The 27571-nt window shown below is 44.0% G+C and overlaps 1 protein-coding gene across 2 annotated transcripts in view; it reads right to left on the bottom strand.

Annotated features, from left to right (window-relative positions):
- Positions 1-6307: 6307 nt before the first annotated feature.
- The window catches only part of uvssa (UV-stimulated scaffold protein A), a 101387-nt gene continuing 80123 nt past the window's right edge, over positions 6308-27571 (bottom strand). For both annotated transcript variants that reach the window (XM_030367647.1, XM_030367645.1), the window contains 2 exons: positions 7418-7595; positions 6308-7262 (listed from right to left, as the gene is read on the bottom strand). In XM_030367647.1, the coding sequence (XP_030223507.1) occupies positions 7169-7262; positions 7418-7595 (272 nt within the window). In that variant the 3' untranslated portion in view covers positions 6308-7168. The remainder of the gene's footprint in view (positions 7263-7417; positions 7596-27571) is intronic.

Here is a 27571-nt window from a genome sequence, read left to right on the forward strand (position 1 = left end):
AAAAACAGAGCCCATCGCATAAGCCTCTGATTAGGGTTCTGCAAAGAATTCAAGAAGGTGAGAGGGTTATGGTCAGTGAATACAACAATTGGCATTCCAGAATCAAGGTACACAAATGTTGCAGAGCCAGAACTAATGCCAATGCTTCTTTTTCGATAACTGAGTAGTTCAGTTGGTAAGCGTTGAACTTCTTGGAATAGAAGCTAACGGGATGTTCGATACCTTTTCCATCAGCCTGGAGGAGTACCGCACCTGCTCCAACATGGCTGGCATCAACATGTAGTGTAAATGGCTGATCCAGTCTGGGAACTAGGAGGACTGGTGCAGAGCATAACAGGGTTTTAACAACAGTGAAGGCTTGCTGACATGAGGTGGACCAGATGTATTTAGACTTGATCTTCAACAAGTCGGTCAGAGAGGCCACCACTGTCGAGAAATTACGGCAAAAACAGCGGTAATAGCCAACCAATCCTAGGAACCTCATTAATTATTTTTTCGTAGTGGGAACAGGGAACTCCTCAACAGCAGTCACCTTTGCATGAACTGGACGCACATGACCTTGGCCCACTACTTTGCCAATATATGTCACCGTAGCTTTTGCAAACTCACATTTAGCCAAGTTTACTGTCAAATTCGCATTTGCAAATCGTTCAAACAAAGCCCGAATGCGACTTAGATGATCCTCCCAGGTGTTACTGTAAATCACGACATCGTCCAAATATACCGCACAACCTTCAAGTCTGTTAACAACCATATTCATTAACCGTTGAAATGTAGCTGGTGCGTTGCGCAAACCAAAACCCATAACAGTGTACGAGAACAGGCCGGACGGTGTAATAAAGGCAGATATTTCCCGAGCTCTTGGAGTTAATGGAACCTGCCAGTAACCTTTTAACAAATCAAATTTGCTTACAAACTTTGCTGCACCAACCTGGTCAATACAATCCTCCATCCGAGGCAGTGGAAAGGAATCAGACTTGGTCACTGTATTCACTTTACGAAAATCGGTGCAACATCGAGGTGATTTATCGGATTTCTCAACTAACACGCATGGAGATGCCCAACTGGAAGAGGAGGGTACTGCAATTTGATTGTCCAACATGTAGTTTACTTCACGGTCCAATATTTTCCTCTTCTCTTCAGAGACTCTGTAAAATCTCTGCCGGATGGGCTTAGCGTCACCAACGTCAATATCGTGCTCCATCAGATTTGTCCTAGACGGCGTGTCTCCAAATAACCCTGGATAGCTTGCAATCAGTACAGCTAACTCAGTTCGCTTCTCAACAGACAAATGAGACAACAAGCCATCCATATTCTTTAGACATTCAGAGTTCTTCAGACGACCATGCAGTACAGAATCCTCTGGCACTGCCACCTCCTCTCCCCCACCAAAACCTGATTGCATCACTGTACCAGCAGACAACACTGGGCTCACTTCAGATGGAGTGTGTGAACCCTCAGATTCATTCTGGGGACATTCACGACCATAATATGGTTTCAGCAGATTTATGTGGCAAAGTTGGTTTCTTTTCCTGCGATCTGGAGTGGATATTAAGTAGTTTAGTTCACTGAGTTGTTGTTCTACAGTATATGGACCCTTAAATTTAGCTTGAAATGGTGACCCCACAATTGGTAGCAAAGCCAACACTTGGTCACCCTTACTAAACTGTCGTCTCTCAGAACATCGATCATACAAACGCTTCATTTTTCCCTGTGTTTTTTCCAAGTTCCGTTTTGCCAATTGGCCAGCCATGTAAAGCCGGTATCTGAACCCGTTTACATACACTCTCAAATTGGACGGAGGTTCCTCTGTGTACCACTCATCTCGAAGCACTGCCAAAGGACCACGTACTCGGTGACAAAAGACCAAATCGTTTGGACTGAATCCAGTACTTTCTCGCACACCTCCCTTGCTGCTAAAAGCAACCATGGCAGACCTTCCTCCCAGTCCCTCTGCATCTCTGTACAATAAGCTCGCAATAAAGACTTCAGAGTTTGATGAAAGCGTTCTAATGCTCCTTGGCTTTGTGCATGATATGCAGATGCTTGACTATGTTTGATGTTAAGTTGCTTTAGAACTTGGGAAAACAAATTTCAAAGAATTTTTCAAAGAAAAATTTGACCCTTGATCGCTCTGAATAATCTTTGGTATGCCGAATATTGTGATGGACAATCAACACATTATAAGCTACACATGTTTGTTAAATGAGAAATATGATCTGGGTCACATTGAAACAGTAACAGTTGTATAACAGTAATTATACAAACATTATACCAACATTGCAACAGGCAAGTTTATTCAAACATCACACTAACAAGAACACGATAAGAACAGTAACTAATAAAAAAAAGAGAAATGATTTAACAACACTGAACATACTGAACAGAGGCAGGGAAAATGGACAGAGGAAGAAGACTTGTCCGTTGTCACAGCATCAAGGTCCAACTGTAGAGATCAAGAAAGGAAGAGGCATGAGGAGGAGTACAACAGAACACTGCTCTCTAGGAGATTGTTTACTGATGTAAACTAAGTTGATTCAGTCTTAAAATGATGATTCTAATCCAGGTTTCTATTTCAGGAGAAAGAAATGGCTCATAATCGTTACAAAAAAGAAAAGCTTTATCATCGGCACTAGTGAGGATTAAAAAAACCACTCTCTGTAAGTAACATACATATGTAAAACATTTGCGCATTTCTTTTTTTTACATTAGCTCACTAAAACTCTGTAACTAGTGTATTAAGCAAAAAAAAGTCTTACCTCCAACAGCTGGTGTTATCGTTGCGGGAAAAGAGAAATGCGGAAGTGCCGAAGTGCTTCAGAAACTGCCGTAAAGCAGTACCTCTAACAGTATGACAATGTGTGACGTCATCGCATGTTTTTAACGCCTTTTTAGAACAGATAAAAAATGCAATATTCAGCTGAGTTTATTATCTTAGCCCCTCCTTTTGAACGCAACTTTCAAATGACTTGACAAAAAATTACATCGTGAGAAAACTGGATTCTGAGGATAAAACCCCATAGGCTCCCATTCATTCTGTACTCGCCTGCGAGCGCCCCGCGTGGACAGAGATTATTACTGCAACCAGTCCAGAAAACCGGAACTAACCAGCGAGTGCCCATTCTCCTCATATTAGACATTCTCTGCTAGTAGCTACATGCACAACGTCATGCAGGCTAATAGGCAGCCTGGGCACGTAACATACCTATAACTAGGTAATTGAGCTAAGCTAGCAGCTACAGGCAGAAATATGTGTATTTTTTTTAACCCAATACAACATCCACAGATCGTTAAACAAAAGCAATCTACATGCACCAGTTCAAACATAACATTCTTGCTATTACTATGACGGAAGACATACCTGCGCATTGATTTTCTGTCCTCTCAGCTCCCGACTCCCGCTCTGTCTCATCATGGACTTCAGACTGGCCAATAGAGACGTGTCTTACATCTTTCGGCGTAGGTCCCACCCATGAGATTCAGCTCAACAGCAAGCAAAGCTTCTGGATTCGCAAATCGCATGCAAAACTTTTGGATTCGCAAACAAAACTTTTGGATTCCCATTAATAATTTTTTTATCACATTTATTTATCTTGCAATGAAACATTTTTTGATTGCAGTGTCGATAGTTTTGCTCTCAAATCTATTTTTTGATTGCAGTGTGGAAAGTTTTGCTCTCAAACCTATTATTTTTGATTGCATAATAAAGACACAAATCTACCTCCATAGACACCACCACGGATTTTAAGTTAAGCGCCCGTGGTCCACTCGTTCATGGCGTGTTTCTGTGAGGATTCCACGGATTTTGAGTTAGGCGTCCGTGGTCATTTCAGAGATTCCTGTGAGACCAGGGGTCTCATTTATAACCATTGTGTACGCACAAAACGGGGCTGAAATTGGCGTACGTGACTTTCCACGCCAAGGTTGTGATCTATAAAAAACCAACTTGACGGGAAAATGTGCGCAGCCCTAAGCAAACTCTGACCCATGCGTACGCATAGTTTAGAGGAAAAGGAGAATTGGCGACACAGATGGTGTGGTGGTGAACTGAAGACAGACCGAAGAATTGTAGAGTGAGAAGAACGATTATGTTTCATCATCATGCGTTAAATCTATGTAATCAGAATAATTTAAGTCAACTGCGTTATTTCTCAGTTATAACTCAAGAAACATCTCCTTAGAATATAAATTAAAAGAAATTCTCTATATTTAATCCCGTCACTCCATACTGTCCACTGACGGCGCGACTGCATGGAATAAAGCATCTGTCCAACATGTGTCAATAACATAATATTTTTATGTGACACTGTAAACACATAATCAAATGTCAATTAAATCCCAAGTGTGGAAAACCAAGCCACACTCCTCATCACAATCGTTGTCCGTTACTCTTGATGCTTTTCATGACAAATCAGGCATTAAAAAGGGGTTATGTTGAAGAATATTTTACGTGGGTGATTACAAACACATTATCCAAGGTGTTCTCGGTCAGTCTTATTACCGTAACCCTATAAATACAGAGGTGAGCGCCGTGGTAATGCTGCACCATATGGCACTTCTGGCGGACCATGCAAATGGCAGGATTCGGAGGGAGAGGGTCTTTAGGGACCATAACGATTTATTGGTAGGCTACATAAAAATATGTAACTTTATGTCAGACCACTTCTTTTTTAATTCTGGGACTGTGCGCTCCGTGCTACTGACAGAGTTCACTGCTGCAGCAGCATGTTGCCACTCACTCTGCTTTTTGTTTTTGGCGATCCCAATCCCGTGACCGCCGAACAAAACTACTTTTCGGGCCTCCATCTCACCCACAATTGTCTCCACTTCAACCTCCGTGAAATTTAGCTTTTTTGCTTTTCTCACCTACTTCTGCCATTGTTTCCGACAACACATAATACTTGCATCTGAGTCTGTTTTATATGCAGATCGCATTCATGAGGTCATTTGCATTGACCATTTATGGTTAAAAAGGGGCGTGTACAGGGCGGAACGTGAAGCTGATTCAGTTGCGCACATTTGTAGGCAGTCTGTGATTTATAAAGCAAAGATTGCGTACGGTGTGCGTACGCAGGGTTTTATAAATCTGAATATATTCTGGCACACGCAAAACTTGGCTTCTGGGCGTACGCACATTTTTAGTAACGATCCCACGCACAGTTTTATAAATGAGACCCCAGGTTGTTCCTGTGATAGGAGCGGGATGCTTTGATGAGGGACATTAATGTACACAATGTATGCACCGTTCACTTACCAAACGACTTCATGAGTTCAAACATCTCTGCTCCAAACCACGTTAACGACGTTAATGGCGGCAACTGGGTTGCCGTCAATTGTGTTGTTTTTGTCATAAACTACGGTCCGCTGGCTAGGAAATAGAAGGAAATCTTTGGATATCTTTCCATTTCACGCAGTTTAGACTTGTAATTTTAAATTGCGTAAAATAAGATAGTTTTGCATTGAACTTAACTCTTTTCCTTTCTTCCTTTTTTGCACGAATGCCCTTTTTGTGCATCCATCTGTATCTGTGAAGTCTCCCAGGTCCTTTCAGCTGGTAAATAATGAAATATATTACTTCCCCGAGATCAGCATATACTTTGCGCGTCAACCCATGCATTTTAAGCAGCCGCATTAGATGACTCTTTATGCTAATTAATGACTCCAGGCCTAACCGCAAGGGATATAAGTATTTGATTATAATCCATCCCTAAATGAAAATAAAACCAAATTAATTCAAAGTTTTCCATGTTCTTCAAGTTCTCCAATTTCTCCAACGTATAGGCCTACAGCCGGCAAGCTCCTAGTTTGATCGTGGCCAGAACATACTAATTCATTACCACAAATTATTATTATGTGGTCAAGAATTATTATGTTGTGGCCACGCATTATTCATCTTGTGCCCACAAACTATTATTTTGTGGCCACGAATTATTAATGCGTGGGCAGCACAAATTATTAATGCGTGGGCACGAATTATTAATGTGTGGCAAATTCTGTGGCCACGAATTAGTCAATATTCACCCGTGTCACCAGAGGGGCACCGTAGTTTTATCTTCCGAGTTGGTTTGAACATAGCGCTAGGTCCGCCCCGCTCCCATGGCCTATCCTCATTGGTGGAGGATATAAATATACTATGGAACACTGAATAGGGAGAGGTCATTGATAAATACAACGAGGTAGACTTATTATACCAATCACCAATATAAACATGTTTCATTTAAATTAACTCAAACATTTTAAACAACTCCAATTTCAGCTTGACAGCCTTTGACAAAAAAAGATAGCCGAAATATAAACAACTAAACAATTGCTGATATTCTAGAATTTAATAATGGAATACATACTTAAAAATGTTGATAGAACAATAATGATATTTTTAACTAATCAGTCAACTATTAGTTAATTACTATCTAAAAGAGGAGAAAGATAAGCCACAAGTTCCTCAATGGAAAAAACATATAATTTCCAAATTGAACAATAGAAACTTTTGAAAAAAAAGGAAACACCTATTTATCAAACATGGAGCATCAAACAAGCAATATTCACTGCCAGCTAACATGTTTTGCTTGTATGATGCATAATACCCATATATATAATACATTATTGTATTGCAACCTGCATTGTTGTTAAGTGCAAAAAATAAATAAAATTATAGCAAACAAAGAAATGTATATTTTAGATATGCTGCTTATCTAAGACCAACACACATTATACAGTGCAGTGTATTACTTCAAATGCTTAATAGTATGTGGTTGAATGAGCCAACTCACAATAAACATTAATACAGAAATCCATTAACTTAACAAGAATATTTACATTACATATAAAACGTTGTAATATTTAAATGGTCAACTTGAGGATGTGCTTCGTGGGACAATTTAGCTTGACATTAGGGTTAAGGTTAGACGTCTGATCCTGATGTTTAGGTCTTTTCAGACGTCTGACCCTGATATTTAGGACTTTTCAGACGTCTTATCCTGATGTTTATTTCTTTTCAGACGTCTGATCCTGATGCATAGGTCTTTTCATCTTCGGTCGTATTATCCTGATGCTTACCTTCTTTACGCTGGATCTCGGCTTGGCTTCATTCTCGTGGTAGGTCTACGTTGTTATACATGACCAACCCCAGTACAACCAGGCCCAAATGTAGCATATGGTCATGAGCCAATCAGTTCAGCGCATAGTTAAACTGATTAGAGAACTTCTCATGTTTCCTACTGTCGATCTTGGTCATCACCTCAGACACTCGCCGCACCGATTTCCTGGGGACACGACAAGGAGGTTGGAGGAAAAACAAAAAACATTACAACTACTCTGTTCATATCATAACAGTTATTACAGTCTAAACATTGAAATAAATCAACACTACTTATAAATCAAAATTAATTATTACTAATTATTCATTACAATAACATACTTGTTGAAAACTTTATTTTCCAGCCTGGACCGGGAGGTGTTGGCACTCTTCTTCAGATTGCTGAGGTTGGGGTACTTCCCCTTCCCCTTCCCTTTTCCTTTCCCCAGCAGCCTCTTGGAGCCCAGGTCTTCTCCCGTCGCCGCCTCAATGTCCTGCATCAGCTCCACATCCTGCCAGTCTGAAACAAACATCCACAAAAAAGCTTTAATCCAAGGAGGGCATTTTTGGTTAAATTACCCATCAGCCAAACGATAAGACACATAACTTTGATTCAACTTTGTCAATAGTGATCAGATAGATGATAGGTACCAATAGGTAATGTCGCTCTTGGTGAGTGTGAAGCCATCAGGATCATTTAAAGAGGCTCATTAAGGATGCTCATTGTTATTTTGGTGTTGACTTCATATGATACAAGAAAAAACAATGTTGGATTTTATGAAGAAAAAAAACCATGGTATTATACATAAATCCCTCCTATGATTGTGTAGTCTATGTACTTAAGCAATTTCATCTTTTATCATGTTGTTGAATTAATACAAAATTAAACACAACCTTATAGTTTGTTACGGCTAGAATGAGACCAGAAGTTGGTAATTGTATAGACCCTCAATTAGATAAACAGGCAAAGTGTGTCTGTGTGTCCATATTGTGTGGTGTATGAAAAAAGGTCAGTTGTCCCCACCTCATCTGACCGTTCATATCTTTCACTGCCATCTGCTCATTCCTGCAATTATTGAACCTTACGCAGTTTTCATTGACATAAGTTGGCAGATGTGATTCCGTCCACATTTTGTTAAATGTTTTCCAGGTAATTAATCAAGTAAAGCAGTTTTTAAATACCGAATAATTATAGTCTAAATCAAAAGGCAATTTGAGCTAATCGTTTATCCCGCTGAAATTACAGCTGCTGAGGACTGCTTGCGTGTTTGCCGACACTCGCGCTAGGCGTTTAACCAATCACAACAGCGTGGGCCAGCGAGACAGGACCACGTTCTACCTTGGGTTCAAAGTGGTTCTGAAGAAATGAACAGTTGTATAATAATAATATAAAGTGTATTTTTAACATAAAAGCATGACACATATTCAAATAAAACCCCCAAATGAAATAACTAACTTCAGAAAGGGTAGAATAGGACTCCTTTAAACACAAACCTTGCGGTCTTTGTGAGGCTGTGCTAACATTACCTCGATTGTCAAAACACTGCTTTTGTGTCTTTGAGTTTTGAGTATGAGTCAGTGAGTGAATGTGTGTGTGTGAGTGAGTGAATGTGTGTGTGTCATTTGAGCTTGACCCTGGAATGCCCCTTTCAAGTAGGCCAACCCTTTATTACACACAAACGCAGACAAAGAATTATAGTGTTAACGAAAAGCAACTGGTGTGTTTAAGAGATTCATTACTGCTTAAAGAGCTATGGCTCAACTTACACTCTGAGCCATTGTGTTTTGTGTGTGTGTGTGTGTGTGTGTGCGTGTGTGTGTGTGTGTGTGTTGTCTTTGTATTAGTATGAGCTTCAATGTGTCCTCCATCGCATAGCCAATGTAATCAGAATGTGGTTTTCAACACATTTCTTGGGATTTCTCATTTCGAAAGCTTGAGATTTGAGACAATCATAAGGTCAAAGAATGTCACTGCCTAGTGAGAGTAAGACGTACAACACAAAACATAGAGTGTAATAAACAGAGAAATTAAGACATTAAAAACAGAGCCAGAGAGCAGACAGACAGACAGACAACCACAGTGAGTCTTCTGGTCAATAAGCGGTGCAGCAGGATGCCATGCTCTGTCAACACTCAAGCTGAGGTTCAGGTGTGTGTGTTAATGTGTGTGTCTGAATGTGTGTGTGTGTGTGTGTGTGTGTGTGTGTGTGTGTGTGTACGTGTGCGGTCTTGGGTCTATTCAAGCCTCTTACGGCACACACACAGTTTGATATATGGCTTTTGAAAATATCTCTCTCTCATCGTCATCCGCTTATCCGGGGCCGGGTCGCGGGGGGAGCAGCTCAAGCAGGGGGCCAAGACTTCCCTTTCCCGGGCCACATTGACCAGCTCTGACGGGGGGATCCCGAGGCGTTCCCAGGCCAGTGTTGAGATATAATCTCTCCACCTAGTCCTGGGTCTTCCCCGAGGTCTCCTCCCCACTGGACATGCCTGAAACACCTCCCAAGGGAGGCGCCCAGTGGGCATCCTTACCAGATGCCCGAACCACCTCAGCTGACTCCTTTCTAAGTAAAGGAGCAGCGGCTCTAATCCGAGTTCCTCACGGATGGCTGAGCTTCTCACCCTATCCCTAAGGGAGACGCCAGCCACCCTTCTGAGGAAACTCATCTCGGCCGCTTGTACCCGCTGTGGCGGGACGGGAGCTGCGCCGTCCGGCCGGCCGAAGCGGGCGACCGGCCCGGCGAGAGGCGTGCCGACCGACGATCCGAGGGACCGCGTCGGAGACCGGATCCGCCCCGGGAACGCCGCATCGACCGACGACCAGGGGGACCACCGCAGACCACGGACCAGCCCTGGGAGCGACCCGCCGAACGGCCGCCAGGCAGACTGAGTCGGACGACGAGGCGGGTTCCGGAGGAGAGGGTCCGTCAGCGCCGGGAAGCCCGGCCCGATCCACCGGGGACCAGGGACGACCGGGACCGGGAGACGGAGCGGGGCCCAGTTCCGCCACCGTCACCGCCTCCGAGAGGGGGAACACTCCCGCTGAGCCCGAGAGCTCCCCCCTAACGGGGCTGTCGGACTTCGGCCAGGCTGGGGGGGAGAACTCGGCCTGGCCGGGACAGTTCGCCACGGCCCAGCATCGGGACGATGCCCTGCGGCACGCGTGGGGACATGTGGTCGCCCACGACGGTCAGGTGAGGGACTCAGTGAGCCACCTGACCCCCCCCCACTTTTGTACACAGCGAGGGTTGTTGTATAGGGTCGACGAACGCGAGGGGGAGGTTATATGTCAACTGGTGGTACCGCGACCATACGTGAGTAAGGTTTTATTCATGGCCCACACACATTTGCTCGGCGCACATCTAGGCATGGACAAAACGCGAGAGCGAGTGGTGGCGCGGTTTTTCTGGCCCGGTGTACGAAAAGATGTAGCGCGTTACTGCCAGGAGTGTCCCGACTGCCGGCGCGTAGCCCCGCGGGCGGTGGAGCGAAGCCCGCTCATACCGATGCCTATTATCGAGACCCCCTTTGAGAGAATAGTGTTGGATATCGTAGGACCCCTACCCAGGACGAGCCGGGGACATCGGTATCTCCTCGTCATCCTAGATTACGCGACCCGATATCCCGAGGCCCTCCCACTGCGTGCGGCGACCAGCAAGGCGGTGGCCCGAGAGTTAATGCTACTATTTAGCCGGGTAGGACTCCCGAAGGAGATCCTCACCGATCAAGGCTCGTGTTTTATGTCCCGCGTGATCAAGGAGTTATTAAAACTACTGCAGGTCACCCAGCTCCGGACCTCGGTGTATCACCCGCAGACGGACGGGCTAGTCGAGCGTTTTAACCAAACCATCAAGCTAATGCTCAAAAAGAGCATTGAGGCGGACGGGAAGAATTGGGACCAGCTACTTCCCCACGTCCTCTTCGCCATTCGCGAGGTGCCCCAGGCTTCCACAGGGTTCTCTCCCTTCGAACTCCTTTATGGGAGGAGGCCCCGTGGAATACTGGACCTGGCGAAGGAGGCGTGGGAAAGTCATCCCTCTCCACATAGGACCACTATTGAACATGTGGAGCTCGTCAGGGATCGAATGGCCAAGGTCTGGCCCATAGTCCGGGACCACCTCGCCCGTGCTCAACAGGCCCAAGCACGCGTATACAACAAGGGGGCGCGCGTGCGGACCTTCCGACCGGGCGACCGGGTCTTAGTACTAGTACCGACCAGTGAGTGCAAATTCCTCGCGAAATGGCAGGGCCCGTACGAGGTGGTAGAGGCCGTGGGACCGGTCAATTACAAGGTGAGGCAACCCGGGAGACGCAAGCCCACCCAGATTTATCATATAAATCTGCTAAAACAATGGCGGGGAGAGGGTGACCCTCCCCCACGGGCACCCATGGCCTTAATGGCTCGACCCGCGGTCCCTGACGTCCCGATGGGGACCGACCTTAGCCCAGCCCAGAGACAAGAACTAGGGGAGCTGGTACTGCAGAACCGGGACGTGTTCTCGGACGTCCCGGGACGGACCTCGGTGGCCTTCCACGAGATCCGGACCACTCCGGGGGTGACAGTCCGGATCCCGCCCTACCGGGTGCCCGAGTCCCGACGCAACGCCATCCGAGCCGAGGTAGAGCAGATGCTGAAACTTGGGGTGATCGAGGAATCCCGTAGCGCTTGGGCTAGCCCTATTGTGCTGGTGCCCAAGCCAGACAGAACCCATAGGTTCTGCAATGACTTCCGCCGAATAAATGAAGTGTCTGACTTTGACTCCTACCCCATGCCTAGGGTAGACAAGCTTATCGAGCGGCTGGGGCCGGCACGGTACCTGTCTACTCTGGACCTAACCAAGGGGTACTGGCAGATCCCCCTGACACCGTCGTCCCGGGAGAAGACGGCCTTTGCGACGCCGGGGGGCCTGTTCAAGTACACGTCCTGCCCTTTGGGGTCCACGGGGCCCCCGCTACATTCCAGCGGATGATGGACCAGGTCCTAAGGCCGCACTGCAGCTACGCAGCAGCCTACATTGATGACATAATCATCTACAGTGCCACTTGGGACGAACACGTCAGACACGTGCGAGCCGTGCTCAACGGCCTACGAGCGGCCGGGCTTACCGCCAACCCTGCGAAGTGCAGGTTGGGGCGGGAGGAGACGGCCTATTTGGGATACCGGGTGGGGAGGGGTAACGTGCGGCCCCAGGAGGACAAGGTGGCAGCCATCCGGGAGTGGCCTCAACCGCGGACCAAGAAGCAGGTGAGATCGTTCTTGGGGCTGGTGGGGTATTATCAACGCTTTATCCCGGGGTATGCCACCCTAGCCTGCCCCTTGAACGATCTCACCCGGAAGGCCCTCCCGGATAGAGTCCAGTGGACTGAGGCAGCAAGGAGGGCCTTCGAGGACCTACGGGGGGCCTTATGTCAAGAGCCTCTATTGGTCACCCCTGATTTTAACCTCCCTTTCACCCTCCACACAGACGCGTCCGAGGTGGGACTAGGTGGGGTCTTATCCCAGATCCGGAACGGGGAGGAGCATCCGGTGCCTACCTCAGCCGGAAACTCCTCCCCCACGAGCGGAATTACAGTACGGTAGAGAAGGAGGCGTTGGCCATCAAGTGGGCCGTCACGAAACTAACTTATTATCTCCTAGGCCACCAGTTCGTCCTGGTGACGGACCACGCCCCACTAAAGTGGATGGCCACCGCCAAAGACACGAATGCCCGGATTACGAGGTGGTTCCTGTCCCTACAGCCCTTCTCCTTCACCGTGGAGCATAGGCCGGGGCGGGAACACGCTAACGCCGACGCCCTTTCCCGCCGAGATGCGTACGGGGGCTGGGCCCCGCGCACGGAGGGGCATGAGCAAAGGGGGGGAGTATGTGGCATTCCCCTGGTGCCACGCCCCCTAGCCGGGAGAGTCAAGGGCGGGATATACCGCCGGTGGCCAACAGCCGGCGACAAATCCCGACCTCCCGAGAGCCGCAATCGGGAGAACGAGGAACACCTGGGCAGGAGTTCCTCGCAGGAGTTTCTCCCAGCTGTTAAAAGGAGGCCACCGACAGACAGAAGGCGGGCAGTCGAGTGGAAGAAAGGACGACACTGAGGAACCAGACTCCGTGGAGTGAGCCGCACTTCGGACACGTAGACCACGTCTCGAGCGACCCCCTTTTCTGATGTACCTCGTGCGCTTGTGTAAACCTGTTGGATTGTTTGCTACCGAGCGAAATAAACCGCCGTTTGAGGCTTTGGACCCTCATTCCCTGCCTGATCCTTACTGTGAGCCCCCTCTGCCGTACCGAGTTACCACACCGCGATCTCGTCCTTTCGGTCATCAACCAACCCTAATGACCATAGGTGAGGATAGGAACGAAGATCGACCGGTAGATCGAGAGCTTTGCCTTGCGGCTCAGCTCTCTTTTCGTAACAACGGTGCGGTAAAGCGAACGCAATACCGCCGCCGCTGCTCCGATTCTCCGGCCAATCTCACGCTCCATCGTACCCTCACTCGCGAACAAGACCCCGAGGTACTTGAACTCCTTCACTTGGGCTAAGGACTCATTTCCGGTCATACGCCTTCTCCAGATCCACAAAACACATGTAGACCGGATGGGCATACTCCCAGGTCCCCTCCAGGATCCTTGCGAGAGTGAAGAGCCAGTTAATTCCATGGATCTTTTAAGTATTTTAGCTTAATGCTAAAGTAAGCTTGTACACACTCCCTCGAAATGTTGAATATTTTCTAGAATAATATATGGCATCAATATTTGAGAGTTTAATTGTGTAATTCACTGTACTGGTGACTTGCTGACTGATTAATCAATAATGCAATAGTTAGTTAGTTAGTTAGTTAATTAGTAACAAAGGATGCCATTTCACAACTCACTGGACAGTGTGCCTTCAATTACAACAAGCACTGCAAAGTGTGCCACACACACACACACACACACCCACACACACACCTGATACTAGCAATCATTAAAATCTGGACCGCATTCCATCCCATCACTCGGCAGCCACAAACGCACACACGCACACACAGGATGTCTGAAGAAACATCTGGCGGCGTCGCAGGTACAGGCAGGCCCGCCGCTCCCTATACGCAGAGTACGCAGAGTGCGTAGGGCACCAAGTACCTGAGGGGGCAAAAAAACCCCAAAAAAACATTATTGAATTCAAATAATGTGTAAATTAGTTATGAAGAGGCCCACCGTTGTTTGTTCTTAATTGTATAACCAATCACTGAATTTCGACAAATCTAATAAAAAACCTAATATATAATAAGTAAAAAAATACTTTCGGCAGCAAACTTCCAGTACATCTATGACAATACAGGAGTCTGCAGGCCTATTAATTGTCCATTTTGCTGCAATACTGCTATTCTATCTGTCGTACTTGTCTTATGCTGCCTCACGCGAACACTTCTTCGCACGGACAACAAACAAACTGAACAATCGGAGCTTCTCAATGTGCCATCCGCCATGCTGTCTTCCCCTCGGCTGGGTGGGAGATTATTCTGAGAAACCACCAACTGAGCTGGAGCCAGGCCTACTCCAGGGCAGGCAATCATGCCTCTTCCCCAGTCACGCGACTCAGGGACACTGCCCCACCGGAGCTTCAGCTGGTACTCACGGATTGTCGATAGCCTACTCCCTCAAATAGCCTGCTTCGGATTCCAACGTACCTGCTGAGATGCGCTCCTGCTGGCTTCTCGGTCTCGCTGCGCCAACTCGGTGTACCAGAGCAACAACTCCTCAACCAGCGGCTGACACCTCGCAGACCGGCTCTTCGCCGAAAATCTCACACTGGCTAGGACTACCTAAACTCAGCCAAACAGACATTCAAGGGGAGTCATTCTTTCTCCCCACCCGAACAATCATCTTTCACCGGTGGGTAACTGACACTAAATTTAATGACTCCGATGAAACAAAGTCTGTGACCAAAAAAACTATGCCAAGACTTTTAATTGTTATCCTGCTAATGATTGGGAATGTTGAACTTAATCCCGGGCCTGACTCAAATGTTTTTTTACTTACATTTTTATATTTATGGGGATTATATGCCCATCATGCAAACAGTAATGGATCCGTTTTCTCTGCTGGTCTATCCCACTATCAATCCGATCCACCACACACTTTGATCCCACAACCTTAAATAACCCTGAAGCTTCGATCTCTGTTTCTCCCTCACCTAAATCTGTCAAGTCTCTGACTTCACTCCCTGAAATATCTCCCCCCCCCATAATAAATCCCAAACCACCAAGCCTCGTAGGAGGTCATTCCATCGTAGGAAAACACCCTCCACTTTACGTGAACTCGGCAGGGTCAGAGGTTTTAAGATCTGCCATTTTAACACTCAAAGTCTTGTCCCTAAACTAGACTATGTGAAATTATTGCTTGCACAGTCAAAATCCGATGTACTGGCAATCTCGGAATCATGGCTAAACTCCATTATACCTGATTCTTACCTCTCGATAGAAATTATCAGCTGTACCGCAAAGACCGCACCGACAAATCCGGTGGCGGAGTTGCTTTATACGTGAGTCAGAAATATATGCACTCACTAAGCAAACTCGACACTGAGACGGAGACACTTCAACTGTCATTTAACTTCACGCCGCAACACGCGATAACTGCAATTTTCACCTACAAGCCTCTTAATGTCAGCGCAAGCCGTTATCTATCTCAGCTTTCTGACATAATTAAATCAGTCACAACTAAGGAGCTTGTAATAATGGGCGACATTAACCTCGACTGGAATGACGCTGTATCCAAGCCTTTGAAAACCATTGCAATAAAACTTGGTCTATATCAACTAATTAAAGTTTCAACCAGAATAGGCCAGACACGCAGCTCAATTCTGGATCTTATTTTCACTAATCAACCGGCTAAATATTAGGGATGCACCGAATATTCGGCTACCGAACATGTTCGGCCGAAAATGGCCCAAAACATAATGTTTGGTTTCGGCCGAAGGAGTAGAAAGGCCGAACATAATACACCGAACATTTTTCAAAAAAAAAAAAAAATATATATAGTTTTACTCATTTATTTAAAGGTACATTGTTCTTAAATCCTTGCTATGTCTGCTGGAATGTTAGAAAACGTTCAGTATTAAATAAATATTTTGTATCAAATTTGTAATTGATTTTTTTTATAGAAAAGCAAGACAAATATTTTTATTAAGGACATTTAATTGTTTGATTTATGCAATGGTGAAAAATTAAAGCAAAATGAATGAAAAACATTAAAAGCCACATTCGGTATTCGGTTTCGGCCTTCGGCCAACTGTTTCAGTATATTCGGTTTCGGCCACGAATTTTCATTTCGGTGCATCCCTACTAATTATGCACTCTCCGGTGTGATTGACGCAGATATATCCGATCATCTGCTTGTCTATGCAATCAGAAAAATTAAACCACCAACCAATCATGCCCATCTTTCTGAACCTAAAATACCATTGTCAAAACTGCCGCAGTTCAATGCTGAATTCAGAAATCCAGATGTTATTCTGACTCAATTTCACAATATCAAATCAAAATCTTGTCATCGCCAAAACATTTAAGTATCGGGGTGTGTTACTTGACTCACACCTCACTTACCGCAAACACATCTCCAAGTTAACTAAAAAGTTAAATCAGAAACTATATGTATTTAACAAGATTAGACCATACCTATCCTCTACTGTTTCCAAAACCTACCTGCATGCGATTGCATTCTCAACCATCTCCTACTGTTTACTAGAGCCCGACCGATATATCGGCAGGCCGATATTATCGGCCGATATTAGGCATTTTTCAAATTATTCGGCATCGGCATTTAATATTTGTTTATTGTGTTTGTGTTGATATGGATCCTCCTGGGTCTGAAATAAAGAATTATATATATAATGGCCGATGAACGAAAAGAAAAAAGGAAAAAACGCCCCAAACCCGCTGATTCAGCCAGAGTTAGGCAGAGTGAATGACGGAGATCGACGGAGATCATCGGTGTTGTTCATGTGTGCATGGTAAGTTGGCAACTGTCACGAGACATACATTGCTTGAATAACAATTAAAAGAACATCCTCATCAATTCTCTAAAGTCGATAAGCATGACTTAATTAATGACTACCATGTCCAGTTTAGCTGTTGTTACGTGTTAGCTGAGAGTGAAAATGATTTAAAGGATAACTACAAATAACCAATGTTAGGGAAATCTGTTTGTTTTGTTGCGCGTTTCTGGATTTTTTTAATATGTATATATTAGAGCTGTCAGTTAAATGCGTTAATAACGGCGTTAACGCAAACCAATTTTAACGGCGTTAATTATTTTAACGCGCGATTAACGCAAATTATTATTTTTTACTGCTATGTTCAAGGCATATCTTTGTATGTTCATCGTTTAATTGCATTATAGGCTTTTTTTTGTACCGTCCTGTTTTGATCAGTATATGCCAATGTTGTTATCAATAAAAAAACATTTCTACAAGGCAAGCCGATGCACTTCTCCATGTTGATAAGAGCATTAAAATGAGAAAGATTAATGGGACAAAGAATTCAAGGGATGTTTAGCATAGAATTTTTTTTTATGATTAATCGCGATTAATCGTGAGTTAACTATGCCATTAATGCGATTAATCGTGATTAAATATTTTAATCGCTTGACAGCCCTAATACAGTATATATATATCGGCCGATATATCGGCATATCGGATTTTTAAATCACAAGATATTCGCATCGGTATCGGCCTTAAAAATCCTATATCGGTCGGGCTCTGTTTACCAACATGCTCTCTCACCACCAAGGAAGTTACTGAATCCATCCCACGACTATACAACCAAGCTTTAAAGATCCACAGCAATCTTCCAAAATGGACACACGACTGCACTGCACTCACTCAATCACACGCTCTGTCCTTTCAAAATTGTATTTACAGTCATGCTATCAAATTTTATTTTCAACTCCAACAAAGCACCTCACAAACACTCATCTCCCTCTTACCAACACATAACATGCCCCAAGTGCGAGTCACTAGATCTGTCTCCATGGCCCTCCACCGAGTGCCCACTTTCAATAACGTCTATGGACAGAGGTCCTCCATCCATACTTTCACCAAAGTATGGAATGGCATTCCCCATCACATTAGAGTATTACAATCCATCACACAGTTCAAAAAAGCATATAAACTGTTACTCCTCACCAGAGGTGGGTAGGAACGCGCTACATTTACTCCGTTACAAATACTTGAGTAACTTTTTGGATAAATTGTAATTTTAGGAGTAGTTTTATTGCAACATACTTTTACTTTTACTTAAGTAAATATTTGAAGAAAGAACGGTACTTTTACGCCGTTCCATTTGGCTACGTGACGGTCGTTACTTTGTTTTTTAGATCTTTTCTTTTATTACATGCGAGATCTATTTCTATCACGTGAATATTCCTTAGCCCAAGTGAAGGAGTTCAAGTACCTCGGGGTCTTGTTCGCGAGTGAGGGTACTATGGAGCGTGAGATTGGCCGGAGAATCGGAGCATTGTGGGCGGTATTGCGTTCGCTTTACCGCACCGTTGTTACGAAAAGAGAGCCGAGTCGCAAGGCAAAGCTCTCGATCTACCGGTCGATCTTCGTTCATATCCTCACCTATGGTCATGAGGGTTGGGAAGGAAATTGAATAACGCCTGCACACACACACACACAGGCACGCACGCACGCACAACGCAGAGTGGTAATCGGGAGAGTTGGGAAAATTCCCTGTGGCCCGTTAACGTTTCGGGGGGCGCCGGGTCAATGTCGCAACCAATTCGGTTTTGTCTAGAGGGGAGTAACTGAGCGCCCCCTCCCGAAGTGGCACAGCCCAGGTCGGCCTTGAACTGCGATTGGTCAGAAAGACGTTACAGGTAATGACAACATTGAACTCTCATGCAGGCTCGAACAGAGTGACACACACACACACACACACACACCACACACACACACACACACACACACACACACACACACACACACACACACACACACACACACAGACACACACACACACAGACACACAAAGTTTTTCACCCACTCCGTATCCAGCTTATTCCATGCTTAAAGCACCCAGGCTACTATGCGGCGAGCTGGGGCTTTCATGTTCTCCCCTGCGGTGTATTCCTTGTCCGCATCCCCTGCCATCCAGTTGTCATACGATTCATGCAGACTGGTTTTGAACCTTATTTATTTTATTTAAAAGGATGTTATTGACATTATCTTTATTTGAACATTGCTGTTTTAAAAAATTTTTGGTGTCTATTTTGTACCGTTTGTGTTGCTCTGTTTATTTAAAAAATAAATCGGAGAAACTCAGTTCTTGTGCTCTTGAGTACTTGAGTAGTCTTTTCACTGCATACTTTTTTACTCTTACTTGAGTAATTATTTTTACGAGTACTTTTACTTCTACTTGAGTAATTATAATCTTAAAGTAACAGTACTTTTACTTGAATACATTTTTTAGCTACTCTGCCCACCACTGCTCCTCATCACATAAACTTGCAAACACTGACTTATATAGATCACTGTCTATGCTCAGTCTGCTGTCCATATGATTGTCCTACTGATGTTTGACGTGCTATGTCCCTGTTATGTGTTGTATGTAAATGTGACGTGTGATGTGCCTTGTCCCTGTTACATGTTATATGTGCTGCAGAACAGGAACCTGCTGGATATCAGCTATTTTACTGAGACAGGCCCGTTTTATATCGTAACTTTGTTAAACACACACACACACACACACACACACACACACACACACACACACACACACGCACACACACACACACACACACACACACACACACACACACACACACACACACACACACACACACACACACACACACACACACACACATCGTTCTGTCTCTTTGCAAACACTCTCTGGGACAAACACACAAACCCTGGACTCCCAAAGCCCACTGTCCGCTAGCAGAGGGCAGGATAATGAGGATTATGATCACTGTCTTTTCTCGCCTTTCCCATGATAATGTACAGTATATTAATGCTGGTATCGTATATATCATTCATATTGCCTTTTTCAACACACAGGACAAACAAGAAATAGCAACAAAACATTGGAAAGTCTGTTGAAAAAATATCTGATGTACAGAATGTTTGATCATGAACCTGTTAATGACACCGTTCTCCCTTTCTGTTAATGATGCCGTTCTCCCTCTATGTTAATGATACTGTTCTCCCTCCCTGTTAATGATACCATTCTCCCTCCCTGTTAGCGTACCATTCTCCCTCCTGATAATGACACCGTTCTCCCTCTCTCCTGTTAACGAGACGGTTCTCCCTGTTTCAACCTGTTAATGATACCGTTCTCCCTCCCTGATAATGATACTGTTCTCCCTGTTTCAACCTATTAATGATACCTTTCTCCCTCCTGATAATGATACCGTTCTCCCTCCCTGTTTGAACCTGTTAATGATACCATTCTCCCTCCCTGTTAATGATACCGTTCTCCCTGTTTGAACCTGTCAATGATACCGTTCTTCCTCACTGTTAATGATACCGTTCTCCCTCCCGGTTTGAACCTGTTAATGATACCGTTCTCCCTCCCTCCTGATAATACCATTCTCCCTCCCTGTTAATGATACCGTACTCCCTCCCTGATAATGATACCTTTCTCCCTCCCTGTTTGAACCTGCTAATGATACCGTCATCCCAACCTCCTGATAATGATACCGTTCTCCCTCCCTGTTTGAACCCGTTAATGATACCGTTCTCCCCCCCTGATAATGATACCGTTCTCCCTCCTGACAATGATACCGTTCTCCCTCCCTCCCTCCTGGTAATGATACCATTCTCCCTCCCTCCTGATAATGATACCGTTCTCCCTCCCTCCCTGTTAATGATACCGTTCTCCCTCCCTGATAGTAATACCGTTCTCCCTCCCTCCCTCCTGATAATGATACCGTTCTGCCTCCCTGTTTGAACCCGGTAATGATACCGTTGTCCCTCCCTCCTGATAATGATACCGTTGTCCCTCCCTCTTTGAACCTGTTAATGATACCGTTCACCCTCCCTGTTATTGATACTGGTCTCCCTCCCTGTTACTGATACCGTTCTCCCTCCCTGTTAGCGATAACTTTCTCCCTCACTGATAATGATACCGTTCTCCCTCACTGATAATAATACCATTCTCCCTCTCTGTTAGCGAACCATTCTCCCTCCTGATAATGTAACTATTCTCCCTCTCTCCTGTTAATGAAACCATTCTTCCTGTTTCAACCTGTTAATGATACTGTTCTCCCTCCCTGATAATGATACCGTTCTCCCTCCTGATAATGATACTGTTCTCCCTGTTTCAACCTGTTAATGATACCGTTCTACCTCCCTCCCTCCTGATAATGATACCATTCTCCCTCCCTGTTTGAACCTGTTAATCATACCGTTCTCCCTCCCTGTTTGAACCTGTTAATACCTTTCTCCCTCCCTGTTAATGATACCGTTCTCCCTCCCTGTTAATGATACCGTTCTTCCTCCCTGATAATAATACTGTTCTCCCCCCTGATAATGAGACTGTCGTGGAAATATCAATCATAACTATAAATATACAATCATATACAAATTATATTAACCTTGTTTATATAATTATTATGCACATTAGAAGGAACTGTATACATTCTCCCTGTACCTTAAAACACATCCCTTCCTCTCTTTTAACTGAGAGAGGTTAAGGTTATTCGGATTTGAGTTCCCACTGGAGCCAGTCAGTCTGGTATTGAGAACAGGCCAATCGACTGACTTCTTTGTTGTGTAAACTTGTTTACAGCCATGTCTTACAGACCTGCAGACATGTCCAATTTCCCCCTATTGTATTACAAATTTACTTGGCCTAAGGTCACTCATCTATTGTCTCGTTGAATGTATCCTTGGTAACTTTGCTGCCAGTACTTTTCCCATGATCATGCTTTAAGATTAAATCAAATATTTCGCTGTCCGACGTGTCCGCGAGAGAAGTTTCTCTTCATCAAATGGCGTTGTCTGCAGGATCCCAATATGAGATCATCAGACTGGTAAGTTATGTTTTTTTCAATGACTATCTTGCCATTCTGACCCTCTGACGGGATCCGGAATTTGGAAAATAGATGAACACATGCGAATAGTATCTGACCCGGACCTTTGCAGGCGATTAGCACTAAAACAAATATTCAGCTCACTTCTGAATGTGACGTATGCAGGGGTGTTGGCGGAGGTTTATAACGACCTTGGACTGCAACGTTTTGAGATTCCTATGAGCAGACGTACAATACTATTGGTAATTCCTTTGTATTGACTCTACTCGCTAAATACGACTCTTATTAAGGGTAATAATCCCTCCAGAGAAATTCATACATTAAAAAGAAAGAGGGGATAAGTGGACATAATTGCCCTGCCTCTGGTATGATGAATGCAAACAATTGGTTTATTTTATATAAGAGTGAATATGACGCCTTCGGGAAGAGCGATCTAAAAGCATGAGGTTTCATTTAAATTCTTATTTAGGAGGGGGCTCCCTCCTAAATAAGAATTAGGAATCCCTACGAATTGATAATCCGTACCACGTAGGCATCAGGGATTGGCCGGTAGTAGACTGTTTGTTCCTACGAATGGAAAGCTTGTGCCTTATGGATCATTAGCAAGATTCCGCACTGCAGACTCTCTCTTGTTATGTGACGTATGTAGGAGTTTTGGCGGAGGTTTATCACGACCTTGGACTGCAACGTTTTGAGTTTCCTATCCGAGTGGATGTCCTGTACCATCGGAGATTCCTTTGTATTGGCTCTACTCGCTAAAATACGACTCTCATTAAGGGTAATACCCTCCAGAGAACTATATGGTCGAGAAGAATGTGGTCGATAGGGTTTAAATGTGGTCCATATTGTTTAAATGTGGTCCATAGTGTTTAAATGTGGGCGATAGTGTTTAAATGTGGTCGATAGGGTTTACGTGTGGTCCATAGTGTTTAAATGTGGGTGATAGTGTTTAAATGTGGGCGATAGTGTTTACATGTGGTCGATAGGGTTTACATGTGGTCCATAGTGTTTAAATGTGGTCGATAGTGTTTACATGTGGTCGATATTGTTTAAATGTGATCGATCGTGTTAAATGTTCTTTTCCCTCACTCTCCACCTCATCCCTAACTCTCCACCTCAAGCTGGTGTGTAGTGAGCGTTCTGGCACCGATTGGCTGCCGTGCATCACCCAAGTGGGTGCTACATATTGGTGGTGGTTAGTGAGGTCCCCCCTTCACTTTAGGCGTCTTTGAGTGTTATTAATTATTATTATTCTTCATGTTTAACCTCTGTTTTCCTTTTATTCCTAGTCTGTTTTACATAGTTTTGAATGATGACTATATGCTCTGTAAGGTGACCTTGGGTGTCTTGAAAGGCGCCTCTAAATTAAATGTATTATTATATTATTATTATTATTATTAACTACGTACATTGATAGAGTTAGGTTGGAAAGAATTGCAAGTAAAGCCCATTCAGTAAGTAGTAATAAACCAGTTTGGGATCCCACATACGGCAAACCAGTCTTGGACCTCAGATGAATGGGTAGTGTATGTCACTCGGAAGATAAGCAATTCTGACCCGGACCTTTGAATGCCGTTTTTGCACTGCTCGCAGACCTTTCACTGGTATGATGAATATAGACAAGAGGTCTATTTCAAATAGGGGTGAAGATTGCGCCCACGGGAAGACCAAGTAGGATGAATTGAGTGGCCTCATGTTGTTTTGAGCATGAATGAATCAATGTACACAAAATAGAGGAGCCTCCCAACCTAAAGACACCAACGACGGCGGAAAATTTGATTTAACCACTGTTCAACTTTTCTTGTCATGTTACTAAACTTATCTTTTTTCAGAAAAGTGGTAGAGTGGTAAAACTAAATATAATAGAGAAATAACGTCCGGCCTTTACGGACGCAAACAGTGCCAGCAGGTAAGTATGGCACTGAAACAACTGAGGGAATAGGCCCCCCTCGGTTGTGAAAAGAAAAAATACATAAAGAACATCGTTGTGTCTCATCCCAATTGTTATGTTATGTATTTTTCGCGCCGTATTTCTATCCTTTCTTTCCATGCTTTGCTTTCATGTTGTATACAACCTCTTGTAGACCCTTCTTCTCTCCACAGCGCTGGAGAAGCCGTTTTACGCCGTCCCGAAATTCTAAATGTATTTGAATGCGATTGTAATAGATTTACTGTTGAGTTGTATTAATATGATCTGAGAGATCGTATAGATTTTTTTTTAGATAAATAGCAATGTCCAAGGAACGAATGCCCAAAAAACGTAGCAGTTCAGGACACTGATCCAGAGCCAGAGAACAATTAAACTCTACAGTAGTTTTTTCTTCAAACAGGTTTGATTGACAAACCACGAGTGAGTACCCTGAAACTAACATAGAAATAAATAAATCAGGCTCCTTTGAGACATTGACTTTACTCTGATTTACAGATTTTGTACAAAATATATTAATATCATTCAGTTAGGTAACATTTCTTTGTTTCTTTATCAAACAGATCTGTGGTCTCCATTTACGTTGAGTTCCACATGTTATAAAATTATTAAATAACATTAACATAGCCTACTTTTAGCATTAAAGAATGCATGATGTAAAACTATAACCCAAGTGATTGTGTTTTTTTTCGTATATCCCTATCTGTTGTATCAGCTGTGTGTGTATTCCTTTATTTGTATTAATTTGTGTGTGTTTTCTTTCCAAGAGAACGTCTGACTCCCACAATCATAAGGAAGAGGAAAATGGGCACCCATTCATCAAAACGGGATGCTAAGATGACAATAACGGTATCTAAGCAAATTAAAAAAAGAGCGGACCTGGTAAGAACCCGCTATGGTAAGAAAAAAAAACGATCCTATAGTGCCACCAAGATCCCCCGCAGATATAGTCTTGAGGGAAGAAGGACTCTGTCTTTCCATTTACTTATGATGTGTACGAATGGACAGATGGCTGTTGGCCAATAGGTGGTTCTTTTGATTCTTGCAAACTACAAGAATTAAAAGAAACAATAACATCTGGACCAGATCCGAAATGGGATTTTCATTACACACAGAATTGTTTAGATGCATGGATTCGCACGGCAAAACGACACCCAATACCGAAACCAGCTTAACAAGACTTAACTCCAGAAATCGCATCTAACATTTTCAAAAAAACAATGCAAATCAACCCAGATTGGCCAGAAGTGTATAGAACAGCTCTGTTGAACATAACAGCAACTAGTAATGCAGAACATGTGGATAAATGAATGACTGAAATAGAATTAACAGCCGCATAAGTAGACGCTATTAAAACATCCCAAAACAACATAAAAGACAAAACCGTCCTCGCTACACTTTGTGTATGGAGCCAACGTCAACTCGTTATAGACCTAAACAGATTGCAGAAACTAGCACGTAAGGTAGGACTTTCCGTTATCCAAGACTGTACCAAACTGCCCACAGATAACGGACTAGACGACACCGAACTCGCCGCAATAGCAATCGCAACCCGAAAATCCAAAGAATCGAATCAACTCGGTGCTTCAGGTACAGTGTCTAGCGCTGCACCAACAATACCCATTACAACCTCCTCATAGTCGTGTCAAATTGAGCAATGCCCGAAAATAACAATAGGCGACACGCGATATTGAAACCTTGGTCACCAAGTGAAGCGCAATCAATGGCAAAAGATGCTCCAGATCCCCTTCGCGCGCCAACACCTTTTTTACATTGATTGAATCAAATGTGTAAAATTTACAGTCCATTACCAGGAGACGTGTTAATCCTTCTAAAATTGGCATACGGTTCAAAATGGCAGTTAGTTCGAGAATTGTTTCATGTCCCTCAAAGAGCCGAATGGGGATCAGAAGAAAGGGGAAACAACATCTCCCTAGACATTTGGTTGGACACAGTCTGTGAAAGAGTGGTAAAAGCCGAAGCATCAAGTCAAGCTGACTTTTCCATTGTTACTCAGACCATACAGAAACCAGATGAAGCCCCCGTAGAATTTTCTCAACGTTTTAGACACATATGGGAGGAAAGCGCTGGAATAACAATGGATTCAAATATGATGTTTACTGTACAAACATTTATAAACTGCCTTAACCCACAAACTCGCTCTCTTCTCATTCTAACTGATTTGCAATGGCAGGAAAAAACACTAACTCAACTAACCACACAATTGGCTAATATGGAACGCTTAGGCATGTTTAAAGATAAAAAGAAAACTAACCAAAGTAACCATCAAGCAGGAATGTTTCTACAGCACAACTACAAAGAACGGAACAAAAGACAGTTCCAAAAACAGACCCAGAGGTACAGAGAACGTACTAATGAGAACGACCGAGACCAATACGATTTTTAATTCGAAAAAAGTCACGTTAAAGATTTGAATAAAACAGAAAACCATAACCACAGCAACTGGTATGGAAAGGACACACGTGACGAACCCCCCAGATGCTATTACTGCGAAAAGATTGGTCATCGGGAGAGATATTGCAGAAAGAAACACAGCGACGAGGCCAAACCGTCGGCCCCGCCCCTGGAACCAGTCCGCACCCCCAAAACCATGAAGAACCCGCTCCAACGCCCAGGTGAGTATAATCATTACTAGGACCCCTTGGAGAAGGAAACAACGATCCAGGCAACGCTTTTTCAACTGTCGTCCACCCCCACCGAAAATCCAAAATGCTCCGTGCAGGTAGGACAAAACCTTTTTGTATTTCTTGTTGATTCTGGTGCTACAGTATCAGCTATTAACAAAACTGGTATTTTAAAAGAAAGTAACCAAACATTGAGAACGGTTGGTATTGCTGGCATTGCGATGAGTGAAACAATATCAAAGCCGGTTCCTAGTATTGTATCACATGTCCCGTTGGAACAGAAGTTTTTAATCTCTCCCTCCTCTCCTGTTAATTTAATGGGACGAGATATGTTGTGTAAACTAAATGCAGTAATCTTTTGCACTCCGGATGGTTTGTTTATGCGAATATCCGATGATAAGTTGATTCAGGCTTCCCAATTGTTAACGCATACTGAAGTAACTACTGCTTACTTGTGGAGATTGTTAGGAAAACCTAGTGTTGATATCTGCAATATCGAAAACATTCAAAGTTTGTCTAAAACGTCCCCATCTCTCGCCGTTGGTCTGACGCAAATGTTGCCTTTTGAAACCTTTCATTGTAACGCTACATTGTTTAACGACGTCGTACCAATAGAATATCAACAGAAGACGTGCTTGTTTCTAAATCACACTGATGCATTTAATCCTATCACACAACTATACATTGGTCAGGCCGTTTGTGCTGCAGTTGTGTCGGCGTAGTCCATGATTTTGGAATGCTGTGGAAACATAGAGGATTCATTACCACCTCTGGTAAACCTATCCAACACTGTGCTATGATAAAACATTTACTAGAATCTATAATGTTCCCATCCGAATTGTCTGTTGTAAAATGTGAAGCGCACACAGGTGGATCTGATTCAGTTTCCCAGGGTAATGCATTAG

This window comes from Gadus morhua, chromosome 10, assembly GCF_902167405.1.
Source record: "Gadus morhua chromosome 10, gadMor3.0, whole genome shotgun sequence".
Taxonomy (NCBI): domain Eukaryota; kingdom Metazoa; phylum Chordata; class Actinopteri; order Gadiformes; family Gadidae; genus Gadus; species Gadus morhua.